This window comes from Triticum aestivum, chromosome 5D, assembly GCF_018294505.1.
Source record: "Triticum aestivum cultivar Chinese Spring chromosome 5D, IWGSC CS RefSeq v2.1, whole genome shotgun sequence".
In the NCBI taxonomy this organism is placed as follows: Eukaryota; Viridiplantae; Streptophyta; class Magnoliopsida; order Poales; family Poaceae; genus Triticum; species Triticum aestivum.
This window is the reverse complement of record NC_057808.1, coordinates 448,614,599-448,632,160: the sequence shown is the minus strand read 5'-3', so window position 1 is coordinate 448,632,160 and position 17,562 is coordinate 448,614,599. Positions and strand designations below refer to the sequence as shown.

Below are 17,562 nucleotides of genomic sequence, written 5' to 3'. Positions count from 1 at the left end.
TCCCCGGCTCCGCGTCGTCCCCTTCCTAGGCATCGCCGTCGTCCACCGCCCTGGTGCTCTCGGCGCGACGTGGTCAACGTGGTCAAGGAACAGCTTCCATCGGACGTGGACTGTACGTGGAGAGGCTGACAGCTGGGTCCACGGCCGCAGCAAGGAAGTGCCTCCTTATTACGTGCAAAATAATTATTCCTCCACCGGACAGCTGGGACCCACCGGACGGGCCACCATATTTCACGAAAAAAACGTTTGCCCCTGACTGCTGGGACCCACCAGCTACATCTTCGCACGCAAGGAAGTGCGTCCGGGCAAAAAAAACGATTCGCCCCCTGACTGCTGGGACCCACCAGCTACATCTTCGCAGGCAAGGAAGTGCCTGACAGTCGGGACCCACCTGGTCGAAGGGTACGTAGCGTTGTCATTCTGGTCGTGAACGTGTACGTACATATATACTGGTGGATGTAGAGGCGCGCACGTGTCGTAGTAGAGGCGCGTACGTGTCGTAGTAGAGACGCGCACGTAGCATGTACACGTAAGTACAGCGGCCAGGGTGCAAGAAAGAAAATACGGCCACGTATGTGTACATACGGGCGGGGTCTCGAACGCCTACTCGCGCATACGTATGGCCAGGGCTCGTGTACATGGCTGGGTCGGAACGGAGAAACAACGTCGTCGTCGTGTTCATGGGGAGGCAACGGAATGCGTCGTGTTCATGGGGAGGCAATGGAATGCGTCGTGTTCATCGGGAGGCAACGGAACGCGTGGGAGCCAACCGGCTGGGTCGGAACGGAATGCGTCGTCGTGTTCATCGGGAGGGCTTGGACGGAACAACCGATGGAAACGAGGCCTGGCGTACCGCAGAACGGAGGAAACGGCCTTGTGTTAGACCGGCCACGTTTGAAACAGGATCCTGTTCATCGGGAGGGGTCTGGCGTACCGCAAAACGGAGGAAACAGACCTCCTACGGTCGAAACGGGGGTCCTGTTGATCGGGAGGGGTGTGGCGTACCGCAAAACGGAGGAAACCGACTTGTGTTGGAGCGCTACGGTCGAAACGGGGGTCCTGTTCATCGGGAGGGGTGTGGCGTACCGCAAAACGGGACTCCACGGGATACTGTTCATCTCCACCGTCGACCCCCTCCAGCCTCCACGGGCTACTGTTCATCCAACGTCGACCTCCTCCAGCCTCCACCTGTGACTGTTCATCCACGGGCTCCTGTTCATCGAGCCTCCACCACGCGCTACTCCACCGGCTACTGTTCAACCAGCCCTCTCCACGGGCTCCTGTTCAACCACCCCTCCACGGGCTACTGTTCATCCAGCCCTCCACCGTCTACTGTTCATTCTGCCCTCAATGGGGTGGTCCTGTTCATCCTGCCCTCCACGGGGTCCTGTTCATCCAGCCCCAACCGGCTCGATCGATCGGGGTCCTGTTCATCCAGAGGCAACACCACGGGAGTCCTGTTCATCCACCCCCACCGGGAACTGTTCATCCAAACCCCCCAGCAACGCTCACTGTTCATCCAGAGGTAGCATCAATCGGCTTGAGTTAGTAGCAGTAGCGAAGGAATTGCTCGATCGGGTTCAGTTAACAGCCATCGATCGATCGCTCGAGTTCAGTAACGCGTAGCCTGCAGTGCAATCGCTCGGGTTCAGTTAGAGCCCAACGCCTCGCTCGGGTTCAGTTAGAGCCAACGCCTCGCACACACGCACGTACGTGTACGAGAGAAACGCGCATCGCTCGGCCCCCGACCTCTCACCGTAACCGGGAACTCCCCGAAATTTTCCTCGCCCTCGCTTCTACCACGGTTTTTTCCGTCATGGACGACCCAAAGAATGTCATGCAGCTGCGTCTCCGGCCCGCCCAGGACGAAAAGCCCATTTTCTGTCATGATTTTTTGTCATAGAAGTAGGAGCCCACCACATCTATGATGATACCGGGTTTTGTCACAATTATCGTCATAGAAGTAGCATATGTATGACAGAATTTTTTTTCCTTCGGCCCAAAATGTCACGGATGTGTCTTTTTTTTGTAGTGGACGTCTTACTCTCCCCCACCATGATAAGCCATCCTTTGGCATATGTCGAACCAAAACCCCGACATTTGGCGCCCACAGTGGGGCTAGGTGCACCGTCGTCCGGAGATCTATTCTGGACGGGAACCCTGTTCCTCCCTGGCGAGCGCAGCCAGCCCAGCACGCCTGATGGCATTTGCGCCGACGCGTTGCATGGCGCGGAAGTCGCCTGCGCGGCGAGCTGCCTCGCTGATCTCATCAGCGAGATCCGCCTCTCCAACGAGCCCGTGCCCGACGCGGGAGCAGCCAGCTCCGAGAGATGCCTCATCGACGTCATTGGCAAGCTCCACATCGCCAATGAGCCGGCCTCCGACCTAGAGTCGATCGGCTCCACCGACCCGATGCTTGTCGACTTCGACACGGCATCCCTCGACGCCTTCCCCACCAACGTGGTGGTCATCGACGATCCGCTCCCTCGTGCGGATAGCGGCGGCAGCACCGTCACGGAGGTGCTCGTCATCTGCCACGACGGAGCCTCTGGCGGATCCGGCCATGATCCGCTGTAGGCGGCGTTGCGAGATCTGTCCGCACCCATTGCGGCAGACGCCAACGCTGAGACGTTGGAGGCCTGCCGCGTCTCCCTCGTCGAGAACGCCAAGAAATTGGCCACCATGAGACGCCTCTCTGAGGCCTATCAGCGCGAGATCGATCGCGCCGTTGGCGGCACGCCGGCTCCTGGCGGACCCAGCCGCATAGGCATGGTCAGACAGCATGGGCCACCATCGCCAGCATGTTTCGAGCGGACCGCCCGGTCTACGCCACGCCCGCGGAGAACATACGTGCTGCCCAGGCGGCAGCAGATGAGCTGGACCACCTGGAAGGCGACGAGCGTCGCTCCATGACGGAGCGCGTTCAGCAGCTCATCGACGCGGCTGCCGCGCAGCAAGAAGCCGGCCGCCGCATGGAGGAGCCCGGCCAGCATGCCGAGAACCTCCCCCCTCACCGAGAGCATGGCGCGACCTCCCGGATGCCAACTGGTGGCATCCACGGCCCAAGAGATCCAGAGCCGGCTGCTAGCCGCAGCCAGACACGTATCACCATTGAGCCCGACCAAGACGGCCGCCCATGAGCAGTGGAACAACGGGACAACCATCAGCCTCCCCCACGCAGGGAGAGGCGCGCCTCCCCGCCGCCTGTTGAACATCCGACTCTTGGCGGCCGGCTTGGCCCCCGTGAAGAAGTCGGAGAAAACGATGCCCGCCGTCGGATCGACCGCCTGAATCGTTCCCTGGCACTAGAAGAAGAAGATGTGATCGGCCCGCCTTGTTTTGGCCCCCGCATTCGCGACGAGCCCTTCCCCAAAGGGTTCTCGCTCCCCAGAGACACGCCCAAGTACAACGGCTCCGTGAAGCCGGAAGATTGGTTGGTTGACTACTCCAACGCAGTCAACATAGCAAACAACAACAAGCGCGTTGCCATGAAGTACGTTCCGCTCATGCTCCAGGGCACGACCCGAACTTGGCGAAGCAGCCTCAAGCCGAAACAGCGTCAACAGTTGGATCGACTTCACTGAAGTCTTCGTTCGCAACTTCACCAGCACCTACAAGCGGCCGCCCAAGCCTCGCCAGCTCTCTCTGTGCGTCCAAGGCCCCACTGAGTCCACCCGCGACTACCTGACGCGGTGGGCCGAGCTGCGCAACTCCTGCGAAGGGGTGCACGACGTGCAAGCCATAGAGTACTTCACTGCCGAATGCCGGGAGGGCACCTTGCTCAAGCACAAGCTCTTGTGCGACGAGCCGGCCACACTCGACGAACTGCTGATCATAGCAGACAAGTACGCCACTGCCGACTCCTCCATGAAGTCGGAGCTCCAGGTGGACGCTGCCGGGAAGGTGCTCCCTCAGGCTCCTCGAACGCCGGCTGGTGACAACAGTCGGCGCCAGCAGCAGAGCGACAACAAGCGCAAAGCCCCGCAGCCGCCTTCTACCAGTCGGCAGGTGGCGACAGTTCAGGACCAGCAGCCGGAGGTACAACCCATCCCCAAGCGTCAGAAGGGCGGCAAGTCTGCTTGGTTGCCCGCCTTCTCTTACAAGCAAACCCTCGATGCACCCTGCAAGTTCCACAGCGGGTGAAGCCGTCCAACCACACCACCCGGAAGTGTCATTGGCTCACTCGAATCTCCAAGGGCGAAGGACTGATGCCTCCTCTGCCTGCTGGCCAGCCGCCGCCGCCTCCTGCCTAGCAGCAGCCGGTCCGGCCCGTCGCCGCCATCCAAGACCAATTCCCTGAAGAACACGGAGCCTACGTCGTCTTCACTAGCCAGGCCGACGTCAGCAACACCGAGAGGTGAATGCTGTCGCTTCTGAAGCTCCAGAGTTCATGCACTGGTCCGAGAGGCCAATTAGTTGGAGCCGAGCTGACCACCCGGAGGTGATGCCTTCTCCGGGTTCTTATGCCCTGGTGTTGGATGCCACCTTTGCAACAGAGAGGCGAGCTGCTCGTTTCTCCTGGGTCCTGATAGACGGCGATAGCAGCATCAACATCCTCTACCGCAACACTATGGAGAAGTTGTGCATCAAGGAGAAGCAGCTCCAGCCCAGTCGGACTGTCTTCCACGGCATTCTGCCTGGCCTTTCCTGCTCACCAATTGGCAAGATCAAGATAGAGTCCTCTTCGGGGACAAAGATCACTTCCGCCGCGAAGCAATTTGGTTTGAGGTGGTTGACCTGGAGAGCCCTTATCATGCACTGCTTGGCCGACCTGCTTTGGCCAAGTTCATGGTTGTGCCCCACTACGCCTACCTCAAGATGAAGATGCCAGGAACCAAGGGCATTATCACCGTGTCTGGAGATTACTAGAAGTCGTCCGCTTGTGCTTCTGCCAGCAGCCGGCTGGCCGAGTCCCTTGTGATCGCTGCCGAGAGGAAGCTCCTTGACCGGGTGGTGGCCATGGCTAGCAAGCAGCCGGACCTGTCACTAGACCCCAAGGAGTCGGAACCTCAGGGCTCCTTCCAGCCGGCCAAAGAAACCAAGAAGATTCCCTTGGACCCAAACCACCCAGAGAGGTTTGCTGTCGTAGGTGCTCACCTTGACAGCAAATAGAAAGCGAGCTCGTCGATTTCCTCCGTGAGAATTGGGACATCTTCGCGTGGTCTCCCAAAGACATGCCGGGTGTTCCGACGGATTTCGCCGAGCACAAGCTACATGTCAGAGCAGATGCCAAACCAGTCAAGCAACCCCTCCGTCGCCTGTCAGAGGAGAAGAGAAGAATTGTTGGTGAAGAGATAGCCCGGCTTCTAGCAGCCGGCTTCATTATGGAAGTGTTCTTTTCAGATTGGCTTGCCAACCCGGTCCTTGTACTGAAGAAGAACAACAAGTGTCGCATGTGTATTGACTACACCAGCCTCAACAAAGCTTGCCCCAAAGATCTGTTTGCTTTGCCTCGGATTGACCAACTGATAGACTCCACAGCCGGATGCGAGTTGTTGAGTTTTTTGGATGCCTACTCAGGATACCACCAGATCAAGTTGAACCCGGCCGACCGCCTAAAGACCGCCTTCATCACACCATTCGGAGCCTTCTGCTACCTAACCATGACATTCAGCTTGAGAAATGCCGGCGCCACCTTTCAGCGTTGCATGTAGAAGTGCCTCCTCAAGCAACTCGGCAGAAATTCCCACGTCTATGTAGACGATATTGTGGTGAAGACGGAGAAGCGCGGTACCCTCTTGGAAGATCTCAAGGAAACTTTTGAAAATATGCGCCGGTTTCAAATCAAGCTCAACCCAGAGAAATGTGTATTTGGAGTACCAGCCGGCCAGATCCTTGGCTTCCTGGTCTCAGAGCGCGGCATTGAATGCAACCATGTCAAGATCAAGGCCATCGAAAGGATGGAAAGACCCACCCGACTGCGAGACGTCCAGAAGTTTACCGGCTGCTTGGCATCCATCAGCTGGTTCATCAGTCGGCTGGGCGAGAAGGCTCTTCCCCTATACCAGCTCATGAAGAAAACCACTCACTTCGAGTGGAACGACAAGGCGGACGAAGCTTTTCTCCAACTCAAGAAGATGTTGACCATGCCGCCTGTTCTGGCAGCTCCGGCTGCTAAGGAGCCCGTGCTCCTCTACATCGCCGCCACCAGCCGGGTGGTCAGCACAGTCGTGGTAGTAGAACGCAAAGAAGACGGCAAAGCACTGCCGGTCCAGAGGCCTATGTATTACTTGAGCGAGGTGCTATCAGCCTCGAAGCAGAATTACCCCCATTACCAGAAGATGTGCTACAGCGTGCGCTTTGCCGCCAAGAAGCTCAAGCCATACTTTCAAGAGCACCCCATCACGGTCGTCTGCATCGCCCCACTTGCCGAGATCATTGGAAGCCGAGATGCATCGGGCCGAGTGGCCAAGTGGGCCATCGAGCTGGGCCCCTACACCATCTTCCACCAGCGTCGCACCGCCATCAAGTCACAAGCACTGGCCGAGTTCCTCGTCGACTGGGCCGAGACCCAGTAACTGCCGCCAGCGCTGGACTCCACCCATTGGCGGATGCACTTTGATGGCTCGAAGATGCACACCGGTTTGGGAGCCGGCATCATCCTTACCTCTCCCAAAGGAGACAAGCTCAGATACGCATTGCAAATCCACTTTGCCGCCTCCAACAACGTGGCCGAGTATGAAGTGCTCGTGCATGGGCTCCGGCTGGCCAAGGAGCTCGGCATATGCCGGATCCTGTGCTACGGCGACTCAGACTTGATGGTCCAACAGTCGTCTGGTGACTGGGACGCCAAGGATGCAAATATGGTGATCTACCGCTTCCTCGTCCAGCAACTCAGCGGATATTTTGAAAGGGTGTGAGTTCCTTCACGTGCCACGGAACAACAACGAGCAAGCAGATGCCCTGGCACGGATCGGCTCCACCCGGCAAGCCATACCAGCCGGTGTCTCCCTTCAGCGCCTCCTCAAGCCGTCTATCAAGCCTTCGCCGGAATCAGAGTCCGTCTTCGTGCCGGCTGCTCCCGGAACAGTCGGATCCGACTCGGGGGCTGCAGCAGCCGGCCCGGGGACTTCGGCAGGCGGCTCAAGGGCTGCGTCAGTCGGCCCGGGGACTTCGGCAGGCGGCTCAGGGACTGCAGCAGTCGCACCGGCCTGGGACCGCAGAACCCGGCCCGGGGGCTGCAGCAGTCGGTCCAAGGACTTCAACAACGCAGCAAGAAGCGGCCGACTCCACCCCGCCGCCTCCCAACCCAACCGCCCTAGTACCAGTGGCCGTCATGACAGTCGAGGAAGTCCAAGCACCATCCTGGGAGAGAGCTGCCGGCTGATGAGATCTCGGCCCGGCAAGTGCAGCGCCGAGCGGGAGCCTACACAATAATAAACAGAGACCTTGTCAGGCGCAGCGTGACTAGGGTCTTCCAGCGCTGCGTAGAAGCAGAGAAAGTCAAGGCAATCCTCAAAGATATCCACCAAGTCGAGTGCGGCCACCATGCGGCCTCTAGATCCCTTGTCGCCAAAGCTTTCCGCCATGGTTTCTTCTGACCGACTGCTTTGGAGGACGCCAAGGATTTTGTCAAACATTGCAAGGGGTGCAAGAAATTCAGCTCCAAGCAACATCTGCCGGCTTCTGCACTCAAGACTATCCCTCTCACTTGGCCCTTTGCCGTGTGGGGGCTGGACATGGTGGGCCCATTCAAGATAGCGCACGGCGGCATGACTCATCTGCTTGTCGCTGTGGACAAATTCACCAAGTGGATTGAAGCAAAGCCAATCAAAAAGTTGAATGGTCCGACTGCTGTGACCTTCATCGCAGATATTACCGTCCGGTACGGTGTACCAAACAGCATCATCACCGACAATGGCACAAGCTTTGCCAAAGGCGCCTTGGCCCGTTTCTGCGCGACGCAGGGCATTCGACTGGACTTAGCGTCCGTTTCCCATCCGCAGTCAAATGGCCAAGTCGAGCGAGCAAACGGCCTCATCCTCTCCAGCATCAAGCCCCGACTAGTCGGGCCTCTGGAGCGTTCGGCCGGCTGCTAGATTGACGAGCTGCCGGCCGTCCTATGGAGCGTGCGCACCACTCCGAACAAGTCAACCGGCTTCACCCCTTTCTTCCTCGTGTACGGGGCCGAGGCCGTCATCCCAACTGACATCGAGTTCGACTCACCTCGCGTCACCATGTACACGAAGGCGGAGACGAAGGAAGCACGAGAAGACGGCGTCGATCTGCTAGAAGAGGGCCGGCTGTTGGCACTCAGCCGGTCCGCCATCTACCAGCAGAGTCTGCGCCGCTACCACAGTCGGAAGGTCAAGCCAAGATCTTTCCAAGAGGGCGACCTTGTGCTCCGACTGATCCAGCGAACAGCCAGCCAGCACAAGCCCTCGGCCCCTTGGGAAGGCCCCTTCGTCATCAGCAAAGCATTGGGCAAGGATTCCTACTATCTGATCGATGCACAGAAGCCCATGGCACGGAAGAGGGACGACTCCGGCGAGGAGACAGAGCGCCCATGGAATGCAAATCTCCTTCAAAGATTTTACAGTTGATGCAGTATGTACCACGCTACCTTTTGTATTAAGCACAAAGACATCGGGTCCCTCGAGGAGCACTCAGGGGCTACCCTTTTTATCTATATGATAAGTTTTATGCCTATGAATGTGTTATTTCATTCTTCTGCCTGGCACCGGGTTCGACCAGTCGGCCCGGGGGCTTGCCGCCTTGTACTATGTCGGTGCTACCTGCAGTCAGACAAGTAATGTGCCGGCATCTAAGCCCTCTCTTGCCACAAGCCGCAGTTCGCAGAGCGACAGTTCGGCTCGCAAGAGCTAAAGGCAAGAAACGATGCCCACATGAAAAATGGCTAAGGACCAAAGCACTCACATAGGCCAAGTCGGCTCCTCGCCTCACCGATCAGCTGCTGAGCAGCCGGCCGGCCGGCTTCCTACTTAGCTTGCTATGTTCCAGTCGGCCAAAGTAATTGCCCTCCCAAATGACTAAGTACTTGACCCAGCCACAGTCCGCAGAGCGGCTGTCTGGCTGGCAAGACGGCAGTCAAGGGAGGGCGGCAAAGGAAAAAGCCAAAGAACATAAAGCAATACAAGTCGGAACTCGGCAAAGCTTAACTCGTGCGGAAAATAATTTACACAGCAAAAGGCCCGTGGCCAGCATTCAACGAAGTTTGAATACACCCCCAGCGGGTGGAATTGCGCAAATTTAACAAGTTTGTTCGCGAGACTATTAAGCAGGAAAAATAAGATAAGTTGGCAGCCTAGGCCAAGGGAGCAGCAGGCGGGTCCGGCAGACTGGTGGAGTCGGCGGCGCCGGCTGGTGGAGTGGCCGGCTGGCGAGTCTCAGCTTGGTTTCCTTCAGCAGCAGTTGACGCACTCGCGCACAGCTCGTTGCTCAAGGCATGGTCGAGTTGAGGCTGGCCGTCCGCTCCGTCTTCTGGCGCATCGTCTTCACCATCCTCGCCCTCCTCGTCCTCGCCTTCGTTGCTGGAGGCGATCTCCTCCATCGAGTCTTCGCTGTCGTCCGGGTTCAGCCCGAACCAGTTTGGCGGCACCTCAGCACGCTCCTCGTCCAGCTCGGGGAGGAAGACGCCGGTCTCGGTGTACTCGGCGATCGCCGCCGCACGCCGAGTGAGCTCACGCCTCACCGCCACCAACTCTGCAGTGGCCTCCTGCCGAAACGTGGCCAACCACGCCTTGACGAACTCCAAAGCCCGCCGTGCGCCTGCCCAGGCTGAGGAGCCCTTCCACGCTTCAAAGCATCCGACGGCCACATCCAACCAGTCGGCGGTCCGCCTGGGGTGCGCGGAGCCTGGACGCTCGGCCAGAGGGTGGAGATCACCTGGGCTCCGACACGCTGCAGGCGGCAGAGCATTCGATGGGACGGCTGAAGACGAGCTTGGATGGCGAGAAGCTGCTCGCCGAGGGACCGAGGAGCGTTGGGCGTGATCTCTTCACCAGCCTGCCTTCGTTCATCACGGCGAGCTTCGATGGCCTGGCTGGCGGCGACGGCATAGCCAGGGAAGAAGTCTGCGCAGGCAGAAGAAAGAAGTCTGAAATCAGAAGCCGGCTCATGCAACAGTCGGTGGCAGAAAGGAAGGAAAGATAACTTACCGTCGACCATGTCTTCGATCTCGCCATAGCCGGTGTTCAGCGCCTTCTCCGCCTCAGCCTAGGCCGAGCGCTCAGTCTCAAACTCGGCCAGGAGATTGGGCTCGGTGTCCGTCGCTTTCTGGAGGGCCACCTTGTGACGGTCCGCCTGGTCCGCCAACTCCTTGACCAGGCGGTCGCGCTCCTGGGCCACCCTGCTGCACTCCTCCTCCTTGGCACGCAACGCGGTTTGGGCTTCGCCCAGCTACTGCTGTAAGGCAGCGTTGGCCTCTACAAAAACAAGAAAGTAAAGAAAATCAACAAATCAACAAAGAGGGAAAGTGGTTGCCGGGAGATCCGGCCCGACTGCTCAGCAGTCGGCCCGAACCTCAGGGGCTACACCCGGCGGGTGCGCTGGCGTGCCCCCGCGAGAAAAGATGAAGACTTACTCCGGCTGTCGGACAAGTCGGCGGTTCGCTTGGCCAGCTCCTGGACCTGGGAGTTGAAGGTGACCGCGCGGATGTTATGGTAATCCTGCAACGAAGACAACAGAAGAAAAGGAAGGGTCAGCACTCGGAACTTACCTTTAAGTTCCGAGCCGCCTGCTCAGCAGCTGGCCCGGAATTCGGGGGCTACACCATGTGGGTGCGCTGGCGCGCCCCCACGAAAGCGTACAAAAATCAAAAACCAAGAACAAGGAACATACCCGGACGGCAACCCGCGACGCCAAGAACGTCTTCATGTATTGCTGGAGGGCGGTGCTTTGGGCCTAAAGCAGGGACTGGACTTCATGCGCAACCTTGTTCAGGACACTCGTCCCACCCCCAGACGTCCACTCTCGCGGGGCGGCACTAGTGGCCTCCGCCTCTGGGGCCGACGAGCTTGTGGCCCCGATCTCCTGCGGCCGCGGCGCCGAAGTCGCCTTCGCCGCGTGCCGGCGCACCGGAGTGCGGACCACGAGGGTCGTCCCCACCACCAGCTCGCCACCGACTTGAGACGTTGGCGGCACGTTAGGCCGACTGCCCTGAGCCTCGGCAGCCAGCGCCGGCTGAGGCACCTCCGTCCTCAAGATGACGGCATCGCCCCCTTCCCTCTCCATGAACGGCTGGACGTCGCCGGCTCCCCCAGTCGGCGCTGGGATCTCTGGCGCCGGCGGCGCGGAGCGCAAGGGGCGACAAGTGTGGAGTCTGGCCGCGTGCGGCTTCCTCCGCTTGCGCCTTAGCGGCCGCGGCCGCCTGGGCCTTGGTCGCGGCGTCCGCCTGGGCCTTAGCCACGGCGTCGGCTTGGGCCTTGGCCACCGTGTCCGCCTCCTCCTGCGCCTCCTTGGCCGCCTCCCTCTGCCGTTCCGCCTCCTCCCGCTACTCACGCGCCTCCTGCGCGTTCCTTTCTGTTGCCTCCTGGAGGTCAGCGAGCGGGTCTATACGGCGGGCGTTGGCGGAGCCCTCCCCCGCCCCGATCACGGAGCCAGAGGCCGCCCGCTCAAGAGAGAGCGGGGCCCTGTTCAAACAAGAAAAGAAGAACTTCAGAAAGAGTTTGCAAAAAAGAAGAAAAAGGAAACGCAAGAAAATCAAGCACTTACGCCGAGACCATCGGGGGCTGCTTTGGGGCCTTCTGAAATTGGGCCGCCCTCGTGGTGGCCTCCTGCCATTTGGTCATGACGGCCGAGCTCTTGGACTTCTTCGACCGGCTGCCAAACAGCAACGAGCCGGCTCGGCGCTTCGGCGCGCCGCCTGGCGCAGTCAGCGCGGCGAAGGAGCTCGCGCCCGCCTTGTCGGCAACCGGCGGGCGGCGCGGCTCATTCTCCTCCTCGTCATCAACGGGCTAATCCTCGAGACCGCCTCCTCCTCCGGAGCCGCCTGCTCCGCCACCGCCACCTGTGGCGTCGTCTTCTTCCAGGGCGGCCGCCCCCAAGTCGGGGTCGTCCACGTCACTCACTGACCGGTCCGTCAGGTACTCCTGACCCTGCTCTAGGGCGTCGGCTGCCGACTGGGTTGTGAAGATCTACATCGTGACCGACTGATCAGGCGGCAAAGCAGAACCCGGCAAATAAAGAGAAATAAGACTTGAGGACTCACCGCGGGCGGCGGGTGTGCGCGGGAGTAGGGCCGCTTGCCGAACTGCCACTCCGCCTCCGAGAGTTTGCAGTTCGAGATGTGGTTCGCCAGCCGGGCCACCTCCGTGTCCGGCATTTCCTTGGTGCACATCCGGCACGGGTCTCGATGCCCGCTCATCTGGCTGATCAGGTGAGGCCGACCTTGAAGAGGGAGCACTCGGCGCACTCCGAAGGCGGTCAGCAGATCCGACCCCTTGAGGCCCTCTGACTCCGTCATCACCTTAAGATGGGCAATGGCGGCGGAGGAGGCGGCCGACAGTGTCTTCGGTCGGAATGCCCAGTTGGTGCGGGGCTCAGCCGGCAGGCGGATGAAGTCCAGCGTCGGGTGGACATTCTTGACGTAGAAATAAGATTTTTGCCACAAATTGACCGACTGTGTCAAGCTGATAGCCGGGAAGCAGTTCCCGGCGCCCGGACGTCGCACCGCGACGAAGGCTCCGCACTGGTCCGCCTCCCCCTTGGCGGCAGTGCCGAGCTTGGTCTAGAAGAACTCCCCCCAGAGCTCGAGGGTGGGGACGACGCCGAGGTAACCCTCGCAGAGAGTGACGAAGGCGGACAGCAGCACCACCGTGTTCGGTGTGAGGTGGGGTGGCTGGAGTCGATAGAACTGAAGGAAGGAGCGGAGGAAGCCGCTTGCCGGCAGACCGAAACCGCGAAGGAAATGCGACCGGAAGATGACGCGTTCGCCTTCCTCCGGCGCCAGCAAGATCTCCTTCTCGTGCGGAACACGTACATGTACATAGCCCTCACCGGGCAGCCATCACGTTTGGCGGAGGAATGAGAGGTGATCCTCGTGGACATTCGAGCCGTCCCAGTCGCCAGCCCGTTCGCGCGCCATGAGAGCTGGAGCCCGACGGAGGCACGGCGCGGCGACAAACGCGCAAGCTCGCGGCGGAGCAGCGACGCTGCGGGAAGGATAGGCTCGGCGACGGTGGGCTGCGGCAGCACTTCGGCAAGATGCGGGAGTGTGGCGGCAGCAGTGAGAAGGAGAAAGGAGAAGGGAGAGGAGGGCGCGCATGCGTCTGCCGCTCCCCTCCTCCCTCTACTTATAGCCCCAGGCGGCAGAGCCGAGGGGGCGAGAACGTGGGGGGTCATGGGATTAACTGCGCCCACGACCCCGCGATTACCGTGCAGTAACGACGCATAATAACTGCGCCACGGAATCTCAGCCGTCCGCCTCGGCCGCAGCGGATCTGCGCGCGTGCCGAGGCCCGGTAGTGGTGGGCCCCTGCCTGCGGCAACGTCCCATCGCGCGCGTGGGCTGGCAGGCCGGTTCGGCTGGCTGATGCGGCGTGGCGTGCGGGCAGCGGGCGGCAAGCCTGGCGCCTGGCTGGCGCGCCACCTGGCTCCCACCACGACATTTTGGAATCACCAGGCGGCCTGCCTGGTCCCGTCCGACTCCTGCCAGCCGGTATTTCAGAAGACGGACGAAGCAAAGCAATCAGACCACTCGGAGTAGGAAGCTGCCGAGGCTCCTCGCCTTTTCAGCCGCGACGCCTCGCCAGCTTCGGGGACTACTGTCGGAGTAAATAACCACGGGTAGCCTCATCCGGCTCCCTTGGTATTTCAAGACATCGGGGCTGGCTGCGCCCCTCAAGCATCAAAGACAAAGGACCGCCCTCTTGGGGTCGGCTGGTCCAAGCGGCCGGCTGCTAGAGGGCGGCGGCATCGAGAAGACGGCCACGGAGTGGGCCAACTCCTAGCAGGCGGCTCCTCGCGCCCTCGAAGTTAGCACCCACATAATCACGACGAGACAGGCGTGGCTATAGTGTGGCCTGCCACCCCCGAATACAGGGCGGAGCGTGGCCACAGTACAACGCACTGGCCGGACATCCCTCACCCGGTGCGACACTGTTGCCACGCAGCCCATGACATCATCTATGGCAAAGAAGGCCATGCTTCCACGACGGGCTGCCGGTACGGCCCACAGGCGGCGGGCCCTACCTGTCCGTGAGAAGCCAGAAGGCGGCGAGCCCTGACAAGTAGGCTCATGGGGAGGCCGGCTCCTGACCAGGCGGCCCTCCCCCTTCCTTGGAGTTTGTGCGCCATTAACCAGAAGAGATGGGGAGTGGCTACAGTGAACGCCCACCAGGCGGCGGGACTGTAGCCATGCTCTCCGCGACAAAACACACATCATCAGAGGCACTGTCACAGTACTAAGCAGCCGGCAAGACCCGCAAGCGGCGGGCGCGGCCTGTCGGCCAAGTACGAGACAGCCGGCGGGACCCACCAGGCGGCGGGCCCCAACTGTCGGCGAAGAAGTCGGCCACCAGAGACACTGACAGTCGGGTCCTACCACCCGGCAATATTACCATTGTACCCCTAAGGGTAGGCCTATATAAACCCCTCAGGGCGCCCATGCAAAGGGTTCAGCCTCTTAGACCACCCACACACATAGAGAGAGGAGTAGAGCTAGCCACGCCCTTCTTCCTGCTCTAGCAAGAACAGCTCAAAGAGCAACTTGTAGCTACTTGTTGAGATAGTGATCATGCGGAGACCACGCAGAGCGGGACTAGGGGTGTTATCTCCTAGGAGAGCCCCGAACCTGGGTAAAGTGCGCCGGCGTTCGTGTCTACGCCTCATCCCATTTCCAGGCACCGGCGACGTCTTACTCTCCCCCACCATGATAAGTCATCCTTTGGCATATGTCGCACCAAAACCCTGACATTTATTTTGTACAAATATTGCATTTATCAATTGAAATCATTATTTTGGTATATGATCCTTAAGAGAAAATGTTCTATTACATGGCAAAAAGTCACACAATTTTATGTACTACTCAAAACATGATATATTTTAGAGAAACTTTTGCACTTATTAGTTCTCATGCCATTTTTCGGAATTTGTACTTACTACACATGGCATATTTACAGAGAGCTGTTTGTACTTCACATGGCAGTTTTTGGAAAAAAATTCCTACAATCATGGTATTTTTTGTTATATCATCATGGCAATTTTTTCCTACAATCATGGTAATTTTTGTGATATCATCATGGCCATTTTACCCCGTTCTCGGCATCTCTTTTAAGTCCTAGTAATTTTTACCCCCACCTGAAACGAGGCTTTTCCGGTCTGGCTTTTTAAAAGCCTAATGTTCCCTCATCATTGCATCTTCCGTACGTGTAAGAGGGTCACTCTGTGAGGAATTACTCCCTCCGTACCTAAATATAAGTTTTTGTAGAAATTTCATTATGGACTACATACAAAGCAAAATGAGTGAATCTACATTCTACAATGCATCTACATACATCCATATATGATTCATAATCAAATCTCTACAAAAACTTATATTTAGAAACGGAGTGAGTACTAGCGAATGATAAGGTTAGCTGGTTTCTCCCCTCGTTGGCGGTGAATGGGTCGTTTTGGGCCAGCCAGATATTGCGTCTTATAATTTAGTACCCTATATATCACATGTTTTGCTAGTCAAATTGAAGACCTAAAAGTCCAAGCCCACCTGCAAAGTAAGATGAGGTGATTTTTGTTTCATAACTCAAATTCATGGTCAAAGCTTGACTAAAAATATGAGAAGGGTTATTTGTGATCTGAGACAATACTAAAATGTTAAAGTGGTCATCAAGCAAAGCTTAATCAGATGCACTGAACCATAAACATAAGCAAAAATTTAGATGGCTCTCATCTGCAGACGAGACACAGGCAAGGCAGCAGCTAGCAGTTCCCGAGAACGGATAGGAAAGCCAGGTAAGGAAACGGCGTCGTCTTCCACTTCTGATTTGCGCCGCTGTGGGACTGGAACGAGATGACGGGCGTCCCATCATGCGCCCCGGTGGTCTCGCCCTCCGACGCATCGAGGACGTACCCGAGGTTGCTGACGCTGCGGATGCAATGGGACCCTTCCCTAAGATCGCCGCTCGTCGTCCACAGCAGCGCGACGTCCACCGAGTCCAGGCTGTAGCTGACGACTTCAACCTTCTGGTCGCCGTGGGAGCGCCTCAGCGCCTTCCCGGTGGACTTGTTCACCAGCGCGAACGAGCTGCGCCCCTCCGAGTCCGTCACGCGCCCGGTGTTCCGGAAGCTCTGCACCCAAGCCTACGTAGAAGAAGATAAGTGATAACAACACGCCGTGCTAAATGCAGAAGACTCGTAGGAGCACGAAGGAGCAAGCAAAAGCAGGGCAGGAACTGACCTGTGTGTCGTCGTCCAGGTCGGTGCGCGCGAGGACGGCGGCGCCGTCGCGGATGGCGAGACTCAGCTCGTTGTTGCACTCGCACGAGACCCGCACCGGCGGTCCGCGGCCAGCCGGCGCGTCAGAGATCCGCCAGAGCTGGTTGTGGCCGCGGTTCCAGCGGAAGAGGATGAGCCGCGTGCCGTCGCGCGCGCCGCCGAACTGCGGGGTCGCCTTCTCTGCGTCGAATATGTAATCCATGTTATTGACCATGTGGATTAGCCGGTAGCCTCCGCCCACGTCGCCGGTCTCCGCCCACAGGACCGACTCGTCGAGGTACCCCGGGTTGAACCGGATGGCTCTGACGGGCAGATTGTAGCCGAGGGAGTGCTTCAGCGCGTCTCCGGTGGCCTTGTTGACCAGAGCGAACGCCGGGTTGCCGGCCTCGTCCTTGAGGACCTTGACGCCGCCGGCGTACATCACGTCCTTCTGCCAGAGCTGCATCGAACGTGGGGAGAATGCATAAAGGTCACACAGGAGTAGGACTGTAGCACACAGGAAAGGGGAGGAAGCAGACGATGGAAGGTAGCCCTGCCTGGCGGTCGTCGCTGGGGTCGGCGGCGGCGAGGACGACTTCGCCGTCGACGAGGGCGAGGCTGAGGTCGTCGGAGGCGCGGCAGTGGATCCGGAACGTGTAGGCCATGGCTACGAATTACTGCTGTCCATGCGGGTCGAGCGTGGGGTGTGGGATTATTGTTTGGAACGCGGATTTATAAAGCATAGGTTTCTGGACACCTCTTATTCATACCCTTCAATACCGCTTTAAGATTCGTGCGACACAACTAACTTAAAACATAAATTTTTCTCTTTTTTGTTCCTTCAAAACAAAACGACATATGAACCTCAAACTTTGCAGGACAACAAAACATTCTTACTACAATGTGAGAAAAAACTTTCAGATTTTTTGCCCGACATAAATATACAAAATGAGATTTTTTGAGTAAAAAATATTATTTTTTGTGTATATGATACTCGAAAAAATCTGAAAGTTTTTTCCCACATTCTAGTTAGAATGTTTTGTTGTCCTATAAAGTTTCAAGTTCATATGTTGTTCTATTTAGTAGAAACAAAAAACACAAAAATTGCTCGCACGAATCGTGATGCGAAAATGAATGGCTAGATAAGGGGTGTAGAAAAGCCTATGCTTTCTCAAATGTTAACCTTATTGT

At 58.3% G+C, this 17,562-nt stretch overlaps 1 protein-coding gene across 1 annotated transcript; it reads right to left on the bottom strand.

Moving 5' to 3' along the window:
* Window positions 1–15,769: 15,769 nt before the first annotated feature.
* Window positions 15,770–17,063, bottom strand: LOC123125449 (ricin B-like lectin R40C1). Its single transcript, XM_044545942.1, has 2 exons — window positions 16,355–17,063; window positions 15,770–16,257 (listed from the first exon to the last, which is right to left on the bottom strand). Exons 1-2 carry the CDS (start codon window positions 16,835–16,837, stop codon window positions 15,877–15,879), a joined length of 864 nt encoding a protein of 287 aa, XP_044401877.1. The 5' UTR covers window positions 16,838–17,063; the 3' UTR covers window positions 15,770–15,876.
* Between the last annotated feature and the right edge of the window lie 499 nt (window positions 17,064–17,562).